Source organism: Sturnira hondurensis, unplaced genomic scaffold (genome assembly GCF_014824575.4).
Source record: "Sturnira hondurensis isolate 20B ecotype Veracruz unplaced genomic scaffold, ASM1482457v3 Scaffold0010128, whole genome shotgun sequence".
In the NCBI taxonomy this organism is placed as follows: domain Eukaryota; kingdom Metazoa; phylum Chordata; class Mammalia; order Chiroptera; family Phyllostomidae; genus Sturnira; species Sturnira hondurensis.
The window spans coordinates 9,916,580-9,938,265 of NW_028082759.1; the positions used below are offsets into that span (position 1 = coordinate 9,916,580).

Consider the following 21,686-nt stretch of genomic DNA (forward strand, 5'->3'; position numbering starts at 1 on the left):
CCCCAATCCCAAAATGCACTCAGACCAAACTTTGCACATAATTTCAGAGTTGGGGTTGAGTCAGACAGAACCCAAGATTAAGATAATTTATCACTTTGAAAAAGAATGAAAGTGAAGCAGAGATTTTAATCCAGAAAATAAAATAAGGTTAGAAATACTTTCTAACGCCAGACGGTGGTGGCTGGGAGAGAGTGTTGGTCGTGCTGGGCAAGGAAAACAAACAGGACAAACGGGGGAAAAGTGGATTAACACAGTACTAACATACAGTGTGTTGTAATCACTCTGACAGAGTAGCAATGCCATGGCCAACTCCTGCAGCCTTAACACAGGACTCATTTAAAGTAACCAGTTCTGGTGCACATTTCTATGCCAATGAAGTTAATTAAGTGATAAACGTGAACACACCCTTACAGGTCAAAGCACAAGTCTTGCATATCTTCCACTTTTCCTTATCAAATAAGCACCAAGTCAGAGAAAGTATATACTTTAGCAGATGACTAAGGCACGGGAACAGAAATCCTAAAGGGAGGTGGCTAAAGGATTTGCAGGAAGTGTAAACGACACACTTTTTGAAATCAAAATGCTCGAGAAAGATAAGAACAAGAAAGGAAGTAATGATAGAGTAAAAGAAAAAAACTTTTTGAAATCAAAATGCTCGAGAAAGATAAGAACAAGAAAGGAAGTAATGATAGAGTAAAAGGAAAAAAACTTTTTGAAATCAAAATGCTCGAGAAAGATAAGAACAAGAAAGGAAGTAATGATAGAGTAAAAGGAAAAAAACCATCTAGAAGCCGTTCTTTAAAAAATCTCTTTTTCCTAAACACGGAAACAGGAGTAACTTGGCAAAGAGGACCGGACGAGAAGACGACTGCACAACCTCCCTCCCAAACTCCAGCATTCCTTGGACGTCCCCACGAGCAGTCAGGCTTGGGACATTTCGTAAGCAAGGTTTCTCCTCCTGCATTACTCCCGTAGAATCTCTCGGAGGGACCATCACTGTCTGCTGTCTCTCACTGAGGGAGAACGGAAGTGGGGGATGCAGGGGGAGAAGAGAAATAAAGGATGGATACCAAACCTGAAGGTGGACCACTCTGAAACTTAATCGAGAAAGACCTGGATCCTGCAACCCCTCTTCCCACCCAATGCTTGCAAAGCCAAGAGGGTGCCGCCCTTTACGGGCCCGGCCTCCCTCTTCGCCCAGCTATTTCGGGGGACACACTCTGGGAGGACTGGAGCAACGAAAGAGCAGAAACCAAAGCTCGAACACTCGGACAGATACGCCGAAGACTAAACATAGAAATGCCCTGTGCATGCCCGGAATCCCAAAGGCAACGTGTCCACCACAGCCAACCACTCAGACTAGCCTTCCTCCGCCTCCTTCCAGGTGGGCCAGCTCCGCCCTCACCTGTCTGCTGGGAACCCGGCAGCACTCACGTCGAGGAAGATCCTTGCCGCTGCTCTCCGGAAAGGTCTTAACCCTGGGAAGGAGTGAGCGGAAACGCGACCTAGGCCTTTTCCTTCTTCCCCTCCCCCCAAGCACCTCGGCTTCTTGGGGGCGGGAAGCCAATGCAGCTGTCACAGCCTCTCACTGACCAACCGCCGAGGACACAACCAGGGGACCTCCCAACCCGGCCCACGACGCTAACTGCGGGGCCGGAAGTGAAGCAACCGGAAGTAGCGCTGTCCGCGACTCTGGACGTCCTCTCTCTCCCTCAATCTCTGGTAGCCGGCCACGTCTCTATGGTGCCAGCGCGTCTCCCTGGAGACCCCTCCGCCTCCCTCCCGGAGGATGGCCCCGCCCCTCTCGCTGCGGCCTTAGCAACCACATCCGGGGCTCCGCTGGTGCCGTTGCCCTGGTAATTTTCTGGCTGCGGCCGGATCACTGAGGGGTGTGTAAGCGGGTTCCGAGGCACTGGCCAGAGCTGGGAGCTTGCGGAAGGGCGTGCGGGTCTGATCTTGAGTGGTCGGAGGTCTCCAGGAGTCCTCGGCATTCTTCTTTCTCCCTTACACACCCCAGCCTTACGCGTTAGGCATCTCCCCAAACAGACGGTGAGCCGGCGGCGGGAGGGTGGAAGAGGACGTAGCTCACCGCTACGCAAATCACAGGAGAGTCAAAGCTTCTTTCTCAGCTGCGGGAGAGTACACAGGTTGTTCCAGTCCCGCGGAGGGTGGGAGGGTGGAGGGAATGCGGGGTTAGAGAGCAGTGGGGATGCGGGCGCCTCACCCCCGCTTCTTCAGTGCCTGGAGAGCCCCCGCCTGCTACGTCACTCACGCTCACGCCTTTCAGGAAGACCAGACCACCCACGCCCCCTCATCTCTGTGTTCTTGTTACTTGCTCTGTCTTTGTGATCACTTTCAACCCTGTTCGCTCGCTGACGGTGAATCCCTGGTACTTCTCTTTCCTGCTTCTCTTTCTTTATCCATACAACTGGTTTCTGCTTTCTTTGTTTGCCCGTTACTTACGATCACTGCCCTGCCTGCAGAAACCGCGGAACAATCCCTTCTCTTAGAGCCTTTTGTAGTTTACTAAGTTGAGGCCCCAAACTACTACTCGGGATGCTCTCCCTAGCTCCTGCGCTGAGTGGAGGGAATGGATGGCCTTGCAGTGGGGCTAGACATATGTGAAGCTCATTTACATACTGTATACACAGTTGGTTCCCCCCCACGCGTCTCCCTTCAAGATTCTGGACTGCTTTTCCTTTGACGAGCTTTCACTTGTAGAAAGGCGAAAGGTAACCGTGCACTCCGTGGAGTTTATCCTTCTTTAGACCATATTTCTCGGCTGCCTTTCCTTGTCACATTCGCTAACAAGATAGGCAGACTCTGCCTCTGCAAATTTCTAGGGACTTTCAACACAGTGAACAATACAGTATATCCCTGTACAGATATCTTCCCCATATCCATGAATAGTAAATACTCAAGACACTATAAATGTTTCAAAGGTAAAATAACAATATTTATGATCTGGAATCTCCAGGACACCTCGTCTGGCAAAAAACCGGGCTGAAATTCCAAAACATAAATTTGTATATAAAGGACCCTTATCTTACATAGCTCTGTTCTTAAAAGGAAAGAGCAAATGTATGCCAGTTCACTGTAACTTCAGTTCTGTAGCTTACTGTGGACTTTTTTTGTTCAAAGCCATCTTGTTAGTCTTCTCAGTTATAAGAAAAGGATCCCAATTAGAATAATTACTGCTCTTATTGAATAGAAACTGAACGGAATTTGGTAGCTGAGTACAAGTGTTCTGTAGTTCCAAAAGGGTGACCAGGAGGAGGAGATGCAAGACGGTGCTGGTGATTCTTGAGTGATGTGTACTTAACTGTTTAAGTTGGCTGGTACCCTAAGGATTCCTGTTGTCTTGAGTTTGGGGACGTGTAGCTTCGTTACCGTTAGTCTATTAGTCTGTTGCACTCAGAGGTTTTTCCTAATGTTAGAAAGGTTCTAGTTATTTGGAAGCTTGTTCTAGTTATTTTTCCTTAGCTGGATGGTGTCCTTGGAAGCTGCTAATGGTTTTGATAGAGATTCTGATGGACTTGAATCCACTTGGAACTAATGCTAACTTCTACTTGGTGAAGGTGTTATTATTCATGTCAGGTACTTTTTAGTCTTGTGTGATTCTGGTCCTGTGTATAATTAGTCCTCATACATAGTGTTATGCTGTGCAAGACTATGTACAGGATTAATCTTACCAATGATTTCTCCTGCTCCAAGAGGAATTAGAAGGCAGGTTAGCTTGAAGAAAACACTGGAAGCTACTTCAGCTAGTGATGGAAAACAGTGAAATTCTATGTACTTTGGGGGGGAATTTTCATACTACCTGAAAGACCTTATTTTAAACCTAGCCTTGCTTAGATGGAGACACTTTTTTCCTTCCTCTTTCTTTCCTCTCTCCTTTCTTCCTTTTTTCCTTTATTTCTTCCTTAACCCCTTTCCTTCTTCCCTCCTCCTTCTTTTTTTCTTCCTTCCTTTCTCTTTCTTTTCCTTTCTCCCCTCTCTCCCTCCCTCCCTCTCCTCCCTCCTCCTCCTCCTCCTCCTCCATCTGCCCCCCTGCTTGCCCCAAGACCTTGGGGAATTCCACTCGCAAGTTTTCAGGGAGAATAGATGACAACTACTTTTCTCTCAGTTGGCAATTATGTTTGGAGAGATAAGAAAAAGGGAATAGCTGCTTGCCATGTATGCTTATGACAGAGGGATTTTCTACTTATTTACCTTTGTACTATTATTGTCTATTATTCAGCTTTCAAAAAACCAGGTACCATTTATTAATTTGGCTTGTGAGGAACTCTAGCAGCCTACCTTTCATTTATTGACCAGAAGGAAAGAGGCAACAGGTTATTATTCCTTTATGAATGAAGTAAATATTAATGTAACCTTGTTTCTTTGCTTTACATGTTGAATACTGTATATTACTTATCAATATTATTTCCTCAACAGAAAGAAAAGGGGGAATTCCCCCCCTTTTTTAAGACTTTATTTATTGATTTATTTATCTTTAGAAGGGAAGGAGAGGGAGAGAAACATCAATGTATGGTTGCCTTTCGTGCGTCCCCTGCTGGGAGCTGGCCTGCAGGGAACCAGCCTGCAACCCAGGCATGTGCCCTGACTGGGAATCGAACCGCGATCCTCTGGTTCGCAGGCCCGCACTCAATCCACTGAGCTACACCAGCCAGGTGGGAATTCCCCTTTTTTAGGGGCATTCTGGTAATGTAATAATTACTTCACTTTATTAACAGTTCCCTTTTCATAGAAAAATATTTAGTTACTGATCGCACAGTGTGATTCTCTGGAAACGAATTCTTTATTAGAGGATACTGATTAATGGAACACTTAAAAATATATTTTATTGATTATGTTATTGCAGTTGTCCCACACCCCCCATACCCATCTGCCCTGCAACCCCCACTCCCACCCACATTCCCCCACCTAGTTCATGTCCATGGGTCCTACATGTAAGTTCTTGGCTTCTCCATTTCCCATACTATTCTTAACCTCACCCTATTTTGTACCTACCATTTATGCTTCTTATCCCCTGTACCTTTTTCCCCATTCTCTTCCTCCCCTTTCCCACTGATAACCCTCCATGTGATCTCCATTTCTGTGGTTCTGGTTCCTGTTCTAGTGTTTGCTTAGCTTGTTTTAGTTTTTGTTTTTTTAAGGTTCAGTTGTTGATAGTTGTAAGTTTGTTGCCATTTTACCGTTCATAGTTTTGTTCCTCTTCTTTTTCTTAGATAAGTCCCTTTAACATTTCTTATAATAAGGGCTTGGTGATGATGAACTCCTTTAACTTGACCTTCTTTGGGAAGCACTTCATTTGCCCTTTCATTCTAAATCATAGCTTTGCTGGATAGAGTAATCTTGGATGGAGGTCCTTACCTTCCATGAGTTTGAATACTTCTTTCTAATCCCTTCTTGCACACAAGGTTTCTTTTGAGAAATCAGCTGATAGTCTTATGTGCTGCGGTCTGGCCACAGCTTATCTAAGGGCCCCACAGGTGAAAGTAGGCGTCGGCGATGGGTAACAGATGACAACACGCCTCAAAGGACAGTGAAGCTCTGTTCCGTTTATTGCAAGTTCAAGCTGATTTTTTATATTTTCATTTTTGGCATTGATTAATATTTTGCAGGTGTTTTGTTTGATTAGTTAAATAGAAATAATTAATACAAAGGTAACCAGGAAAAGTACAAAAGTTCCCATAAATTCAGTTATATAAGACAAAAGTTAATTTAACTAGGAGAATTATTAATCAAACAAGTAGAAGTAGTTGTATGTATAGAGTTTGACTGTCTTAATATTTATTAAAGTTTCTCAGAAATTCCTTATGGGGTAAAAAGACACGCTAGACTGAGTAGAGGCAATAGGCAAAATTATAAGGCCTTTTTGATGTCTAACTTAGCTATCTATCTTGCTGTCTAAAATGTTTTTTGTGTACTGTGGACTCTAACTCCTTGGTAGTTGTTTCTATGTGCTCAGTTTGTAATAGCTAACCAGCTTCTTCTGTTTTTATGCCTGTCTAATTCTAATTGATATATATTCCTATTCAAGGTAAAGGAGGGGCTGTTACTCTAACAACTCTTTGACAATCAGGGGCTATTTTCTTAAAGGGGTTTTTGCTATTCTATGAGGCAGTTCTGTGGGAATACATATTTTTCCCTGAACTGTTCTTTCTTGGGTGGCTTTCACAGGAACAAATAAGTAAAGTACGATGCCTTAATTCAGCCGGGGTGATATTGCTTAGGACTTGAGCCAACTGTTGTTTTTTCTCTGAGAGTGGTCATTAATTCTAGGAGATTCCAAATTATCAGAAGTGCAAATGTTAGAATACTAAGAAACAGTAAGAATAAAAGCAACACCACATATTCACTAATGCCACGTCCGTCCTGCTGGAAAACGCTTCTGTGAAGCCTTTGTCCCCAAGCCGTGACTGTGTCAGCCGACCTGGTTAGCACTGGACGTGGCACTTATGGGAACTCCTTTTTAGGTAACTGTCTCCTTTTCTCCTGCTGCTTTTAAGACTCTCTCCTTATCTTTAATCTTGGGTAATGTAATTATGATGTGCCTTGCTGTGTGCTTCCTTGGGTCCAACTTCTTTGGCACTCTCTAAGCTTCCTGGAATTCCTGGAAGTCTATTTCCTTTGCCAGACTGGGGAAGTTCTTCTTCAATATGTTTTCAAGTAAGCTTTCAATTTCTTGCTCTTCCTCTTCTCCTTCTGGCACCCCTGTGATTTGGATATTGGAGTGCTTAAAGTTGACCTGGAGGCTCCTAAGCCTCTCAGTTTTTTAAATTCTGTTTCTTTATTCTGTTCCAGTTGAATGTTTATTTCTTCCTTCTGGTCCACATTGTTGATTTGAGTCCCAGTTGACTAATGGAACACTTAAAGAAGGCCTTGAACAGTAGAATGAGTAGAGCATAAAAGTAGTATTGTTTTAACTACAAAGAGGAAAAACTGAAGTTATTCATAATTCCATTACCTAGAGTTAACACTTAGCATTTTAGTTGTCTTTTTTCTATGTGTATATATTTTTCTTCATTTATTCAAAAAATCATTAGTGAGAACCATTTTTTTATTAGCACTAAGCACTTTAGGAATAGCTCATGTGACTTTGGTATCTATTGTATCTGTTGGTATACAGTTTTGTATTTTGCTTTTTCCACTTAATATAGTATTCAACTTTCCTCATATTATCGAATAATGTTTAGTGGCTCAGTAGTATTTCAGCATATAGATTTTTCTTAATTTATTTATCTAATACTTTTGGTTGCACATTTAGGTTATTTCCAATCTTGTCTGTAATTATAAAACAACTCAGGAATATTATAGTGTGGTAGAATTCTAAGATGATTTCCAATAATCCTTACCTTGTATAATTCCCTCTCTTGTGAACATGATAGGATATCATTCCCATGACTATGTTATATTGCATTCAAAAGGGATTTTGCAGATGTACCATATTTTGCCATGTATAATGCACACTCACATTTCTGTGAGTATGCATTACCTGGGTATACATACCCATGGTATGTAATCATTATACCCATGGATAATGTGCATCCTTATTTTTCTCTCAAAAATTTGGGCAGAGAAGTGCCATCTTTACATGGCAAAAGACAGTCATTAAGGTTACTAATCAGCTGACTTTGAGTTCGTCAAAGGAGAACTAATCTGGGTGCACCTGCACTGATTACGTGGGCCTTTAAAGAGCAGAGAGCTTTCTCCTGTTGGTGGCAGCAGAGGAAGTCAGAGAGATTGGAAGTGTGAGTGAGATTTGACATGAGGAAGGTTCTTGTTGCTGAAATGAAGAAGGCCACAGGCAGGCCCCTGACACAGGCCTCCAGGAGCTGAGAGCAGTCTCTGCTGCACACAGCCAACAAAAAACCAGGGATGTCAGTCCTACAGCCACAAAGAGCTGGAGTCTGCAAATAATCTGAATGAGCTTGGAAGCCAGTGTGTTCCCCAGAGCCTCCAGATGAGAGTCCCGCATGCCTGACATCTGGATTTCTGCCTTGTGAGACCCTAAGCAGAGGACCCCATTGAGCCGACCTGGACTTCTGGACCCACAGAACTGTGAGAAAATAAATGGCTCTTGTTCTAAGCACTACATGTGTGGTAATTTTGTTACGCAACAATCAAAAATGAATACATTTGTAAGCTTGATTATTTTTATATCTGTAATTATTTGGGGGGGGGAATCCTAGGTCATGGACCTGCTGAATAAAAGTTATGTGCATTGTTAAGGTTTTTGTATCATACTGCTAATTTGTCCTCCATGAGCTTTGTACCAATTTATATGCCTCCTAATAACGTATGCTACTGCATCCAAGAGAACACTAGACACTACCATTCTGACAGGCAAAATCAAACACCAAAAAGGTATCCCCTATTTCGAAAGAGGATTAACATTTCTATTAGTACCAGTAGAATTGACCATTGTTTTCTTTAGATAGCTTTATTGTTCACAAAGAGAAAATAGGCCCTAGTGGGTAGCACAGCATTTCTCTGCTGTAATATTTTCAAGGGGTAGAATGAGTAATGAGCTTAATTGAGAATGAATAATTCTGAGAAATATTTGCTGCTGCCATACTCTCACATGTAATATTGGAGAATGCAAAATGTCAGGTTCATTGATTAGGCAGTAGGTGCCTTATTCGTTTCCAGGGAAAAAGTCTAGCTTCTCTGATTTAGCATTAGAAATGTGGTAATTTCAGTAATAAAGATACATTGTGTCTTACCAGGGAATGTAGTAGCTTTGACTACCGTTTTGGAAGGAAATGCTATTATGGATAAGAAAAAATAATACCTCCCTAAATAAACATACCACTTATCAATTTGATCAAGATAATCAGTAATCTCTGATTATATATATTATGTTGCTTCATTTGAGATGGTATAAGGTAGGAAATTCAAGCTACTTTTTCTGTAATCCTTGTAATTGGGGTAGTAGGGTTTCTTTCTGACAAATGAAATAAGGCAGACAGAAAAAAAGGAAGGACAAAAGAAAAGTGAGAGTGAAGTTGGCAGATTGAAGAGTAGGTTTGCTTGGTTTTGTCTTTCTTAAAAGTTGGTTCTTGCTATCTCAATTTCTGAAAGTTGGTATCTTCCTAATAAGCAAGCTATTTAAAATTTTTTATTTTGAAATAATTGTAGATTTTTAGGAAATTGCACAAAAATGTACAGGATATCCCACATATTAGCACTTTTTTTTTTTTAGTTCAATGGTCAAATCCTTCCCTCGGTTGTTATTTGTGTTCACAGAACTCACAATGGCCTGTTCTGTGGGGTCTGATACTGCCCTTTGTGGTGGTCGTTGGGTTTGGATGGGCATTGGAAATGCTGACTGGGCTTGGTGCTGGGAATGGGGCGTGTAAGTGTTATCAGAGGAGGCTCCCCCAGTGTGATTGGGGGCACTGCAACATGGCGAGAAGCATGGCTGACTTGACACGAGACAAAGCCTGGATCCCAGACTGCGCTCCAGCACACTGTAACTGTATGAGTTTTGAAATCCACTTGTACCTTCCTCCTGAGTCGTTTGGAATATAGGAAGTAAAGCGGTTTGGAAACTAAAGCCTAGGCTCTCACAATAATTATTAAGACCTTTCTGGCAATAACAATAACAACAGCAAACTCCCTTGCTGGTTGTAATTCCTATGACAAAAATTACTTTTTTGATTTGGACAACAAAGGCAGAGGAATTTTGACAAAAATTTTTAAAATAAATTTTGTGTAAAAGAAAATGCATGTGGCATCTTGAAATCCAGGAGGACAGAGAGAAAAACTAGAGGGATGGTGCACCCACCCGGTTTCACACAGCAGTGACACCCACATGTCAAATTAGTTTGCTGACTGCATCTGCTGTAAGGCCCAAAGGCTGTAGATTCAGTACTGTTTGGTTTAAGAGACTCTGCTTTCAGTGTATACAGGGGTGGGAAAAGTTGGTTTATAATTGTTTGTATGGAAAAAGACAAATAATACAAACAAATAATACAATAATAAGTGATAATATAAGAATAAGCTGTAAACTTACTTTTGCCAACCCCTGCATAGTAAAATTCCAGAATTTTAAAGATTTTATTTATTTATCTTTAGAGGGGAAGGGAAGGAGAGAAGGAGAGAAATATCAATGTCTGCCTGTGTGCGTCCCCTGCTGGGAACTGGCCTGCAACCCAGGCATGTGCCCTGACTGGGAATCAAACCATAATCCTCTGGTTCACAGGCCTGCACTCAATCCACTGAGCTATACCAGCCAGGGCAAATTCCAGAATTTTATATACTGACATAACAAAAGGAACATTAGAGAGAAAATAAGAATGATGATATCATCACCAAACATTCACTGAACACCTTGTAAGGCATTAAATGTTCTGCTCAGTGCTTTACATGCTCTCACTGAATCTCATTGAATGCGCAGTAACCCTTTGAGGCAGGTGTAGTTAACCCTTATTTTACAAATAAGAAAACTGAGGTTAAATGGTTGAGTGAAACGCCCAGGATCACGTAAGAACTAAGTGGCAGAGTCATCTGTTAGCTCAGGTGTGTCTAGCCCCAAGCCCGTATCTCTACATTGCACCAGGCCCTTTATGTTACAAGGAGGGAAGAGGGGAGGTTAAGACCCACGGTCACTCTCCTTTTTAGTCTTAGTTTGGGTCTTTTTCTGCGTTGTCCTCTTAATAATTTGTTTACTCCTATGCATTTTGTCAAGTTTTTCTGGTCTTGTGCATCTGGTTAATGTGTCAAATCAATAAAATGAAGTTAGGTTTTTACACATTTCGATAGAATAAGATTTCGATTTTAAACTAATGAAATCACTTGATTTTTAATGAAGTGTTTTCTTTTTTAATTTTTATTTATTGATTTTAGAGAGAAAAAGGGAAAGAGAAAATAATCAGTTTTGTGGTTTGACTTATTGATGCCTTCATTGATTGCTTCTTGTATGAGCCCTGACCAGAAATCAAACCTGCAACCTTGGTGCATCAGGGCAACGCTTAACCGACGGAGCTGCCCAGCCAGGGCCTAGTGCAGCGTTTTCTACCAGATTCCGATAAAGGAGACACCGTCTCCCGTGTGCTATTAAAAGTCGGACCTTGTGACTGCTGTCTGACTGTGTTTTTCTTTTAGAGAAGTCAGAGGGGGCAGTCTGTGACTGCATGTAAAAAATAGCTGCCAAAGATACATCCAGCATCATTTTTAGTTCTTTAATTTTGGTAAGCCCGCATTTTCAAAACAGATTAAATTTGTCTGGTTTATTTCAGAAGTATATATTACAAACCATGCAAAGGCAAGTGAAAATTCAAACGACAGAGCAGAGCTAAAGAGCTTTTTACAGAGGCCATTCTGAAGGTAAGCATTTCTCCTGCTTTGGTTATTGTATTTTCAGAAATGTGCTCCCATTCTTTTTTAGTATTAAAAGCATAACGAATTAGTATATTCTTTTTGATATTCAATTGACATATCATTGCTAAAAAGGCTGGGTTTATTTTTTCTTTTGTGGTTTTTTTTTTTTACATTTTCAAGGGACAGAAGATAGGCGGTCAAGCCCTGGAAGGATTCTGCTGTTTTCTTCTCTGCCCTGAAGAGACGGAAATTAATGGGTAACATTTTGCATGAAAGTTCCTGAGTGCTATTTGCTCTTATCTCTGAGGCCTTTTGTGAAGAATTAGCAGGAGGTTTAATACCCGAATGGATGAAATGGATCATCTTAAAGGATTGAAGTTCCAAAAATATATCAGCAGGACTGGACAGGTCTAACATAATGAGATTTCTATTTTAGCTTACTTCTGGAACTCCGAATAGACTATAAACTGTGCTACACAGGGTCTTGGGAAGGAAGTTTCTCTTCTAAATTATTGAATAGTATATATTTAGTCATCAATTTCCTGAGGAATAAGACTTAGTACCAATGTTTTAATATATGAAGTATCTGAAGAGCAACAATTGGTGTCATACTGGAAAAGCAACTTAATTAAAGAAACACCAAGAAGAGGAGAAATCTCTAGAAAAGCACTGGGTGAGATGGCAGAAGCTTCTGCAGATGCCTCAACTCTGCCTGTAACAGTGAAAAAAAAGAAAAGTCTGTCCATTGAAGAAAAGATCGACATCATAAATGCAGTAGAAAGTGGCAAGAAAAAAGCAGAGATTGCAGCTGAATATGGAATAAAGAAAAATTCTTTGTCTTCTATTATGAAGAATAAAGACAAAGTTCTAGAAGCTTTTGAATCTCTGAGATTTGATCCAAAGAGAAAAAGACTGAGAACTGCTTTCTATACAGATCTGGAAGAGGCATTAATGAGATGGTATCGAATTGCCCAGTGTCTAAATGTGCCAGTTAATGGTCCAATGTTGCGTCTGAAAGCTAATGATTTTGCCCAGAAACTGGGACACAATGATTTTAAGTGCAGTAATGGATGGCTGGATCGCTTTAAATCCAGGTATGGTTTAGTGTTCAGAGCTCAGCCTGTAGAAGCTACAGGTGTATCGGTAGACCCTTCAACTGTTTGGCACCAAAATGTACTTCCTTATTATTTAAATGATTATCATCCTAAAAATGTTTTTAATGTAAAAGAGACTGGGCTGCTTTATCGAATGTTGCCTACAAATACATTTGCATTTAAAGGAGAAACATGCTCAATTGGAAAGTTATGCAAAGACAGAATAACTCTGGTGGTTGGGACAAACATGGATGGCTCAGAGAAGCTTCCTTTGCTTATCATTGGGAAAAACAGAAACCCACATTGTTTCAAAGGTATAAAATCATTGCCTGTGTATTATGAAGCTAACAGAATGGCATGGATGACCTCGGATGTTTTTGAACAGTGGATGCGGAAGCTTGATGAGAAGTTTCAAGCCCAGCAACGAAGAGTAGTAATTTTTGTTGATTCTTTTCCTGCACATCCAGAGGTAAAGAACCTAAAGTCCATTGAGTTAGCATTTTTTCCATCCTGTTTATCTTCCAAATTTATAGCTATGAAACAAGGTGTTATTAAAAGCCTTAAAATCAAGTATCGACATTGTCTCATCAAGAAATTTTTAAGTTCTGTTGAAGGCAGCAAAGAATTTACATTTTCCCTGCTCGATGCAGTTGACACCCTGCATCTCTGTTGGAGGGCTGTAACCCCTGAGACTATTGTCAAGAGCTACCAGGAGGCAGGATTCAAGTCTCCGCAGGGAGAAAGCGACGAGACAAATGCAGAGACCGACACTGGTCTCGATTTGGTTGCCCACGCCCAAGCGGCGGGCGTAGAATTTCCTGAAGGTTTATCTATAGAAGAGTATGCCGCCCTGGACGACGACCTGGAGACATGTGCAGCAGCACCAAATGGGGACTCGGTGTGGACCAAAGAGAGTGAATCAGATGAAACCGGATTTTATATTTCTGATGAGGAGGATGATGGTGGATCTCTGGGAACGGAACTTCCTTTACCATCAAAAACTGAGGCAATAACTGCTTTAGATACTCTTAAAATTTTTCTTAGAAGTCAAGATATGAATGATGAGCTTCATAATTCTTTAGCAGACCTTGAAATTTTTATTAACTCTTTGTCATCTAAGTAATTATTTATTATTTAACATCTGAAGAGCAATAGCTTTTCCTGCTGTATTTTACTGTATGAGGGATATAAAAGGAAAATACACTTAAACATAGAAAATGAAAAATTACTAGTCTTTGGTTTACTTGCAGATGTCTTTGATCTGAATAGAAAAATTCCCTAGGTAGATTAAATAATCATTATGTAAATGAAAAACTTGAATTTCAAATTAGCAAGCTTTTGGAAAGTAGAAAGGCCTTGTATGTCATAGGCCTTGTACTTGAGAAATATGGTATATAAGCTAAAAATAAAATTTCTCCATCTGTGTGATTTATACAGGTTGAATTGGTGATTGCTGTTTCCCTTAATTAATTGTCAGATCATGTTCCAGACTATTTTAATTTATCTACCTCATCTGGGAAACAAAATATCTATTATTGCTTAGTTATTTGTTTTTAATACATATATGCCACATATAACTAGACTCTTAAGTATCAAGTATTAATTTTAGATTACTTAATTATTCTCACAACTAGCTAATCCTCCTAATAAGAAATTATGGAAAACTACTAAAAATAAAGTCTTACACAAATACACACCAAAATGATTTTACATTTGTCTTAACTATGTTCAAATTATTTCTACATAAGGTCAAACAAAAGACCATGACCTTGTCAGATTTTTTAAATGTATAGCCATAAGATGCTATGGATTCTTCCTAGTATGTATAATAGCAAAGTACATTATTGAAACATTTATTAAATTCTTAAGATATTTATATTTTAATAAGACTACTCTTAAAAGTAAATATGAAAGTTACATATGCTGTTACTAGAAAAGAAAATACCTTATGTGGTTCTTAGTTTTCTAATTTTAACAGCTGAAGCTTATAATCTGTAATATTTCATTGTTTTCTGGATTTTATTTTTAGGAAAAACTGAGTTGTCCTTTCAGTGTATTCTAATGTAGTTAATCCCGCCCTTCACCCTCATAGTAATATTTTGGATTAAAAATCTGTTTGAAGAAGCTTTGTCTACAGAATATTTTAAAATATTGTATAAAATTATTTACTTTTCATCTACAAAAGTCTTTCAGTAGAAATATAAAAATATGTCAGACTATTCTATTTTTAAATGATAAATTGTGTGCCTATTTAACTTGGAGCTAATTTAGGGTTCCAGTTGAAAAGTGTTTTGAAAAAATATAAAATGTTATTCAGATTATTTTTAATATGAATTAGTGTGACAACAAAAGACATATTTGGAAGGAAATATTTATAGAAAGTGTTTTTATTTTCCACTGTTGATTTACTCTGCTTTAGAGATTTTGTAATAGCAAGGCTTAAAGATGTATTAAAATTAAGAGAGTTTCTTTTAGAGTAAAATATGGATTATTTAAATTTAATTAAAAGCATTCTTATTAACGATTTGATTTAAATTTTTAGTGCGGCAGCGTCGTGGACCTCCAGTGGCTCTTGAGAGCCCGGGGTGTGACCATAGTACCTGCCACGTATTGAACCCTCAGCACCTGTTTCCCTGCTTTTTCCACCTCAGAACGTTTGGGTACGAATAGCTCCGTTCTAATCATTCCAGGTGTCATGTGACATGAGGATTATTATCTTCATTTTTACAGATGAGGAAATTAAAATCTGAAAGTACCAAATGGTTTGGTTAAAATCTCAGAGCCCAAACTAAAATGCAGCAATTCCCTGTCACATAGTCCTGTGTTATTCTATCTATCTATGTTTACCCTTTTTTTTCTATACCCTGTAAAAGAAAATTCTAGTATTTTTCCTTCGAGTTTAGGAGCCCGAGGGCGAAGTATGTCAGAGAGCATGCTGAATCTGTGCGGATAGCTCCATTCATGAGATCTCTGCTGGGAACACTATTGATAATGAAATACTGGGCTAGCTTTTGATTGGGTAATGCTGTACCATTCTAACACACAGGTTCCAGTGGAGTTCTCTTGAAAATATTTAAAACAACTTTAATTTTTTAACTTCTGGGGCATAATGAATCAAGTAAGACAAGGTTACTATATAAAGAATAAGAAAAAGCCCTGGCTAGTGTAGCTCAGTGGATTGAGCGGGGGCCTGGGAACCAGACGATCATGGTTCGATTCCCAGTCAGGGCACATTCCTGGGTTGCAGGCCAGTTCTCGGCAGGGGCCAGTTCCCAGCAGGGCATGCATGAGAAGCAACCATACATTGATGTTTCTCTTCCTCTCTCCTTCCCTTCCCCTCTAAAGATAAATAAATAAAAATAAAATATTTAAAAAAAAAGAATAAGAAAAAGATGCCTGTGGATTTAAATTCAAAGATAAACTTTAAGTTGCTAATGTTCTGAATTGTGTTAAATTCACAAGATATGTAGATTTAAATAACTTTCAGAACAAAACATTAAAAAAATTCACTTTTCCAGGACACAGAAAATCGCACCGCACACCCTGCTCCTGGTTTATCTTCTCTGTGTAGTCGATACGAGCTGGGGCAGAAGGCCACATGTCTTTTCAAAAAACAACTTGATTTACAATTCACCTCTTCTTCAGTTAAACGTGGTATTATCTTCATTGTTTCTTGCCTTATAAGTTCCTGCTGTTCTGTGTTTTTGCCTCTTTCTACTTCATGGAACAACATATCTTGTGTTGAATTTGGGACATTGATTCACTGCCATTGACTACTGAACTGCAAGCAGAAGGTTTGGTTCAGGATAAAGTAGGACACTGAGTAAATCGAGGCCTGTGGCTTTCATGCAGACTGCCTGTCCTCTCATTTGGACCTAAAAACAGATGTTAAACATCCTTTTACTGTGTACAAAGCAGAATAACTGGGGGGTGGGGGGTGAATTGGGGGAGGGAAAAGTTGAAGGAGAACTTCCCAAGCAAACAATTCAGATGTCAAGAGAAACCCTTTTCAATTACTGGCCCAGCAGTGGCTCTGTAGAGACTGGCAGAGAGTTGCCCCTTAGGAGAGACGTTACCACTCATCTGCCTGCAGATTCAGAGTCCAGTGGCAGGCAGATCTTTTAAGGCACTAAGAGCCAACCTGAGCTAAGGACAGGGTAGCATAAGGCAGCCAAGAAAATACACCAATTGCTGAGAGTTCCTATCATCACAGGAGATAAAGGCCTAGGTTGGGGCCATAGTATGTACCCAGTAAGTTCTCAGAAAATAATTTCATTCAATGGAATACACTAAATTCAGTCCTAGTTTTATGCTACCTTGTGAAAGACATTTCATTTCTCTGAACTGTTTGTTCCATCCATAAAATGAGACTGACACTTCTTTTGAATTTCTTTTGGGGAAAGAATATTTTGCATATTAATACATTTAGCAAATTCTAAAAACTTTCACAACTATAAGGAATGATTGGAAAGGTGCTTTTGTTACTACTTCTAGACATGCCTGAGTATTAACACTGATTACTGAACTTCAATGACAAATTTTCTTGGCATTGTTCTGTGTGATAAAGTAAGAAAGTCAACATTTCTAGAAATATGTGATTTACCTATAGAACTAAAAATTTATTCGTTTTGAATAGGGAATAAGTGACTCAAAAGACTTCATTTGTCCTGAGTTGATCCTTGTGCAAAGCAATTCAATAAAATAAGTACACATCACAAAGGAGCCCTTTCTGTAAGGACATTATTTCATTCAATCGCACTATTCCCTTGGGCCGTGAAGCCAATGGTAATGCAGAGTGTGGGGGCAGATGAAGTATATAAACACTACCATAGTAGTCTGCTTGGGCTGCCCTAACCAAATACAAAATGCCATGTAGACTGAGTGGCTTAAACAACAGAAATTTATTTTCTAATAGTTCTGGAGGCTGGCTTCTGAGACCAGGGTGCCAGCAAGGTTGGTTTATGGTGAGGGCTTTCCCCTTTCTCCGCTTGGTTTGTGATCGACTTCTTTGTCAAGATAGTCCTATGACTTCTTTGTGCCGGTATGGAGAGAGGGAGGGGTAGAGAGAGAGACCCGCTCTCCCAGTGTCTTGTCTTACAGGAGCACCAATCCCATCATAGAGGCTTCCCCCTCATGGCCTCGTCTAACCCTAATTCACTCCCCAAGGCCCTGTCTCTGAATCAAATACCATCACACTGAGGGAAGGGGCAGGGGGGCTGGAGTTAAGGCTTCAGCATGAATTTTTAAGAGAACAAAAGCACTCAGTTCATAACAACTACATCATACCGATAAAGGCATTCACATATTAATTCAGTTTTGAATTCACTACGAACTAAAAGGGAATGTCTATTTCAGAACGTGTTAATCAGCTACAGTTATTAGGAAGGACTTAACAAGCAATGTAGAAATATACAACATCCTCAAATAAGTGGAAAGGCTCAATATTGAAATATATCTTTCCTCCACCTTAATCCCAATCAAAATCCTAATGTAGATTTGTCAAAAAAAAGCTTGTAAAATAATTCAGATTTTCACCTAGAAGAATAAATACTATGTATCAATATCTAAAACTTTTTAGGAAAACAAATACTATTTGATTTAATAGAAGTTTAAACAGTATGGTATAACAAAGAGAATTACTCTGGTGGGTGCAGCTCAGTTATTTAGAGCATTGTCCCATAAACCAAAAGGTTGCAGGTTCAATTCCTGGTCAGGGCACATGCCTAGGTTGAGGGTTTGGTCCCCGCTAGAGGCATGTGCAAGAGGCAACTGGTCCCCGTCTCTCACATCGCTGTTTCTGTCTTTCCCTCCCTCTTCCTCTCTGAAAGCAATGAAAAAATATCCTCAGGTGAGGATTAAATAAATAAAAAAAACATAAAAATAATTAATTTACCATCAAAGGAGTAATATATGAGGTCTAGAAAAAGAATAAATTTGATATGAAAGAACAAATAAAATAGTTTTTAATCAGTGGTTAAATAGGTGAATTATTCAATAATTGGTATTGGGATAACTGGCTAACTATAGAATTTTTTTTAAGTCATGCATCAAAATGAATCCTAAAGGGGTAAGACTCTGGAAGGAAGGGAGGAAGGAAGTGAGGGAGGAAAAAAGGAGAGGGAGAGAAAGGAAAGAAACTTGCAAATCCTAGGAAAATATATTTCAATGTAAATATCTCTGTTTTAATAGGGAAGATCTTTTAAAAAGTGATAAGAAACCCATTAATGAAAGTACTGAAAGTATGGAAATATTTTCAATATCACTAGTAATCAAAGAAATGCAAGCAAAACATAGAGATATCTTTGGGGGGGTCTATCACCATAGACAAGATTATAAAGAATGATAACAGGCAAGAGCACAGAGAACTAGGTGCACCATTGTCAGGAATATAAATTAATACGCTCATCATTATAGCTGACATGTATGAAATATTAATTAGCAGACATTGTTCTGTTTTGCATGTGTTGCTTCACTTAATTCTCAGAATAACTCAACTGTCATCATGCCCGTTTCACTGCTGAGGGAATTTAGGTGAAGCTGACAAATGACAGAACTAGAATTCAAACCCAGGAAGTCTGACTTAAGCATAGGGATAAATTCCCTCAAACAAAACGAATGTATCAAGGACATTTGTTGCAGTGAATACACATCTATTGTCCCTTACCCAGAATCCTGGGAGCATGTTTCAGAATTCGGAGTTTCTCAGATTTGAATAAGATAACTGTATATGAATATTCTAACTACATAATATCCCCAGAGGCAACCAGGGCAGCATGGCACAAAGAAACATTAATGTTTTTGCAGGAAACATTCACATGAACTCAGATATGTAAAGGATCTAAATAGCTGAACAGTTTCATAGGCTTATTGTCCAACAAATTCATGTCAGGGCAGCTTTTGCCACTAAATGGTCACAAAAAGTTCTTCAGAGTTGTCATGTTTCAGAATGCAGATAAAAGATTGCACTCCAATAATAGCTTAAAATAAAGAGGCTGAATATTAGTCGAATGTTTTAGAGGATTGATTTTAAATATACATGTTTGAATGAAGTGTCAGAGTCCACCCTTTTTTTTAAAACTTCTTTTACATGGGCATATATGCAAATTTTCTTGTCTGAACTGAAGTGATTGTTTTCTAAGTTTGACCTCATATTCTGGAACTAAAATCTCCTCCTCTGGTGATTTTCTTTGTTGAACATCTTCACTGTCACTATCAAAACTACAAAATTTCTTGCCAAGTAAAACAGGAACTATTGCATAGTTTTGAATTGGGGGAAAACTAGCCTTGCTGGTTTAACGAACTATGAATGACGTGTTCGCCTTCATGCATTAGCCCAGTTTAGGTCCAAAGGAGTCAGCTTCCTTGATCAGAGAAGTCTCAGCCAGTGTGTCAGGAAGAAAACTGGAGAGGATAGGAGCCCCAATTTACTCTGCTTTTATTTTTTTCTTAGCTGTTAAATCTTAACAAGATGGTGGGTTGTTTTTTTATAAGGTAGGACTGTTGTGTAAACACTTTATAGCTCCCCGATAGTACCTATTAAATACGACAGTACAGGTTGTTGAATGAAGAACTCAATGAGAAGTTTGGCTGTGTTTCTTGTCCTCGGAATGAAGGCCAGACCTTTGTTTTCCCCTAACTTCCTCTTCGTATGCCACTAAGCTGTCCTTGCTGTGGATGCCAAGTCATTGTTTGTGTTACTGGCTGGTACCACCCCTGATTTTCTGTATTGCAAAAGGGATAACTCAGCCTAGAGATGCAAGCCATTTTCATGTCTCTACCTGCCCCGTTGAGGGACAACTTCCCCCAAAGATCCAGAATTGTGCCTCCCAAATCTTGGGGTGGTTTGCAGAGAGGTATTTGCCTCCGCCTTCTATTGTAAAGTGACTATCTAAGAGAATTTCATATTGTTCACGTAATGATTATCTATCAAAAAGTAAAGGAACACAATTAGGCAACTAATAAAAAAAGACTCGAGTCCATGTACAGCCACCACTTTCATTTCTTATAATTATTGTAAAATCAACCAATGATAAACTCGGGAAAAGAAGGCTCATGTGTAATATCACAGGAGAATAATCATTAATTTGACACACTTTAAATTTTTAATTAAAAAGTATAAGAAAGCGTATACAAACATTTTCCAATTTACATAATTAATGTTGATATTATCATGTTCATTTCAGATTACCATGTATATCCTTTACCTTCTTAATTCATTCCTAAATATTTTATACTTTAGTTGCTCCTGCAAATGGAATATTTTTCCTTTTTCTTCTTACTACGAGTATAGAGACAAGCAAATGATTTTTGACTGTTTTGTATCTAGTCACATCCCCAAAGTCTCTTATTAGTAACTGGAGTAGGTTTTCTATCCAGATCATTTCATTATCGTTTACAGATAGAGATCACTTGACTCTGTTTCTTTTATTTATACTAATTATTTTCCACATGTCCCTACCTGAAGGCCATGAAACATTCCTCTGTATTTTCTTCTACTAGTTTACAAGTTTTGTTTTCCTATGTAGATTTATTTTGTGTGTAGCATGAGGCAAAAATCTATCTGATCTTGCTTTTTTCTATAGGGGAAGTAACCACCATATAGTGGCTAGTTTACAGTTTCATAGTGTCTTTTCTGTCCGTAATGGGTTGCTGTGCCTGCACCCTCAGGGAATGCTGGAGAAGAGTTTAATTCTCACCATGCTGAATAATTACAGGAAGAAATTGTTTTAAAACAAATGATAGTTATATTTAAGTGGAAATAATGTTTCTTGTTTTTCTGCACTGAATGGAAGTGGGGGTTTGTGCTTATATAGAGTTTAATTTTTTTTAAAGTATATTTCTGCATTCCTGGACTGTATGTAGTATGTGCAATTTAAGTCTACTCCAAGACTAATAACTTTTTCACAACATCAACTTATACTTAGCTGTGGAATTTCAACTTTGAGTCTTGTTCTTCCAAATTTGATCATTATCTGACAAGTTTCATTATTCAGTTAGAGAAATCCTTGCAAGTCCAGATTTATCTTACCTTTTTAATTCAGAGTTTTCCAAATAGAATTGACTCAAGCCTAATGAGCCTATATCACTCATTATCCGAGGCACTGAGCATTTAATGGTGTGGAGGCCAGGCCTTGCAAAGATGGCCTATAGTTCCGGCTAGATATGCATGAACTATCCTACTTGTAAGAAAAACAGTGTAGGAAGAATATAAGTCATGTTCACCTTTGCTTTCTGAAGCTGGGACATTAGCAGAAGAATGGG

The 21,686-nt window shown here is 39.2% G+C and overlaps 2 protein-coding genes across 11 annotated transcripts in view; one reads left to right on the forward strand and one right to left on the reverse strand.

Annotated features, from left to right (window-relative positions):
• Positions 1 to 1,652, reverse strand: part of ARFIP1 (ARF interacting protein 1) — an 83,466-nt gene extending 81,814 nt beyond the window's left edge. For 4 of the 10 annotated variants that reach the window (XM_037058386.1, XM_037058378.1, XM_037058381.1 and 1 more), the window contains exon 1: positions 1,406 to 1,534. The gene's annotated coding sequence lies outside the window, so the exon portion shown is untranslated. Of the gene's footprint in view, positions 1 to 1,405 lie in introns of all 10 variants that reach the window. The other 6 variants (XM_037058383.1, XM_037058379.1, XM_037058387.1 and 3 more) reach the window with 3 other exon arrangements.
• An 80-nt stretch (positions 1,653 to 1,732) lies between these two features.
• On the forward strand, positions 1,733 to 14,942 carry TIGD4 (tigger transposable element derived 4). The gene is made up of 3 exons (XM_037058389.1): positions 1,733 to 2,049; positions 11,250 to 11,337; positions 11,512 to 14,942. Exon 3 carries the CDS (start codon positions 12,010 to 12,012, stop codon positions 13,546 to 13,548), a length of 1,539 nt encoding a protein of 512 aa, XP_036914284.1. The 5' UTR covers positions 1,733 to 2,049; positions 11,250 to 11,337; positions 11,512 to 12,009; the 3' UTR covers positions 13,549 to 14,942.
• The last annotated feature ends 6,744 nt before the right edge of the window (positions 14,943 to 21,686 follow it).

Coding starts and splice junctions, on each gene's coding strand:
- TIGD4 (XM_037058389.1), top strand. CDS start 12,010: ATGGCAGAAGCTTCTGCAGATGCCTCAACTCTGCCTGTAACAGTGAAA.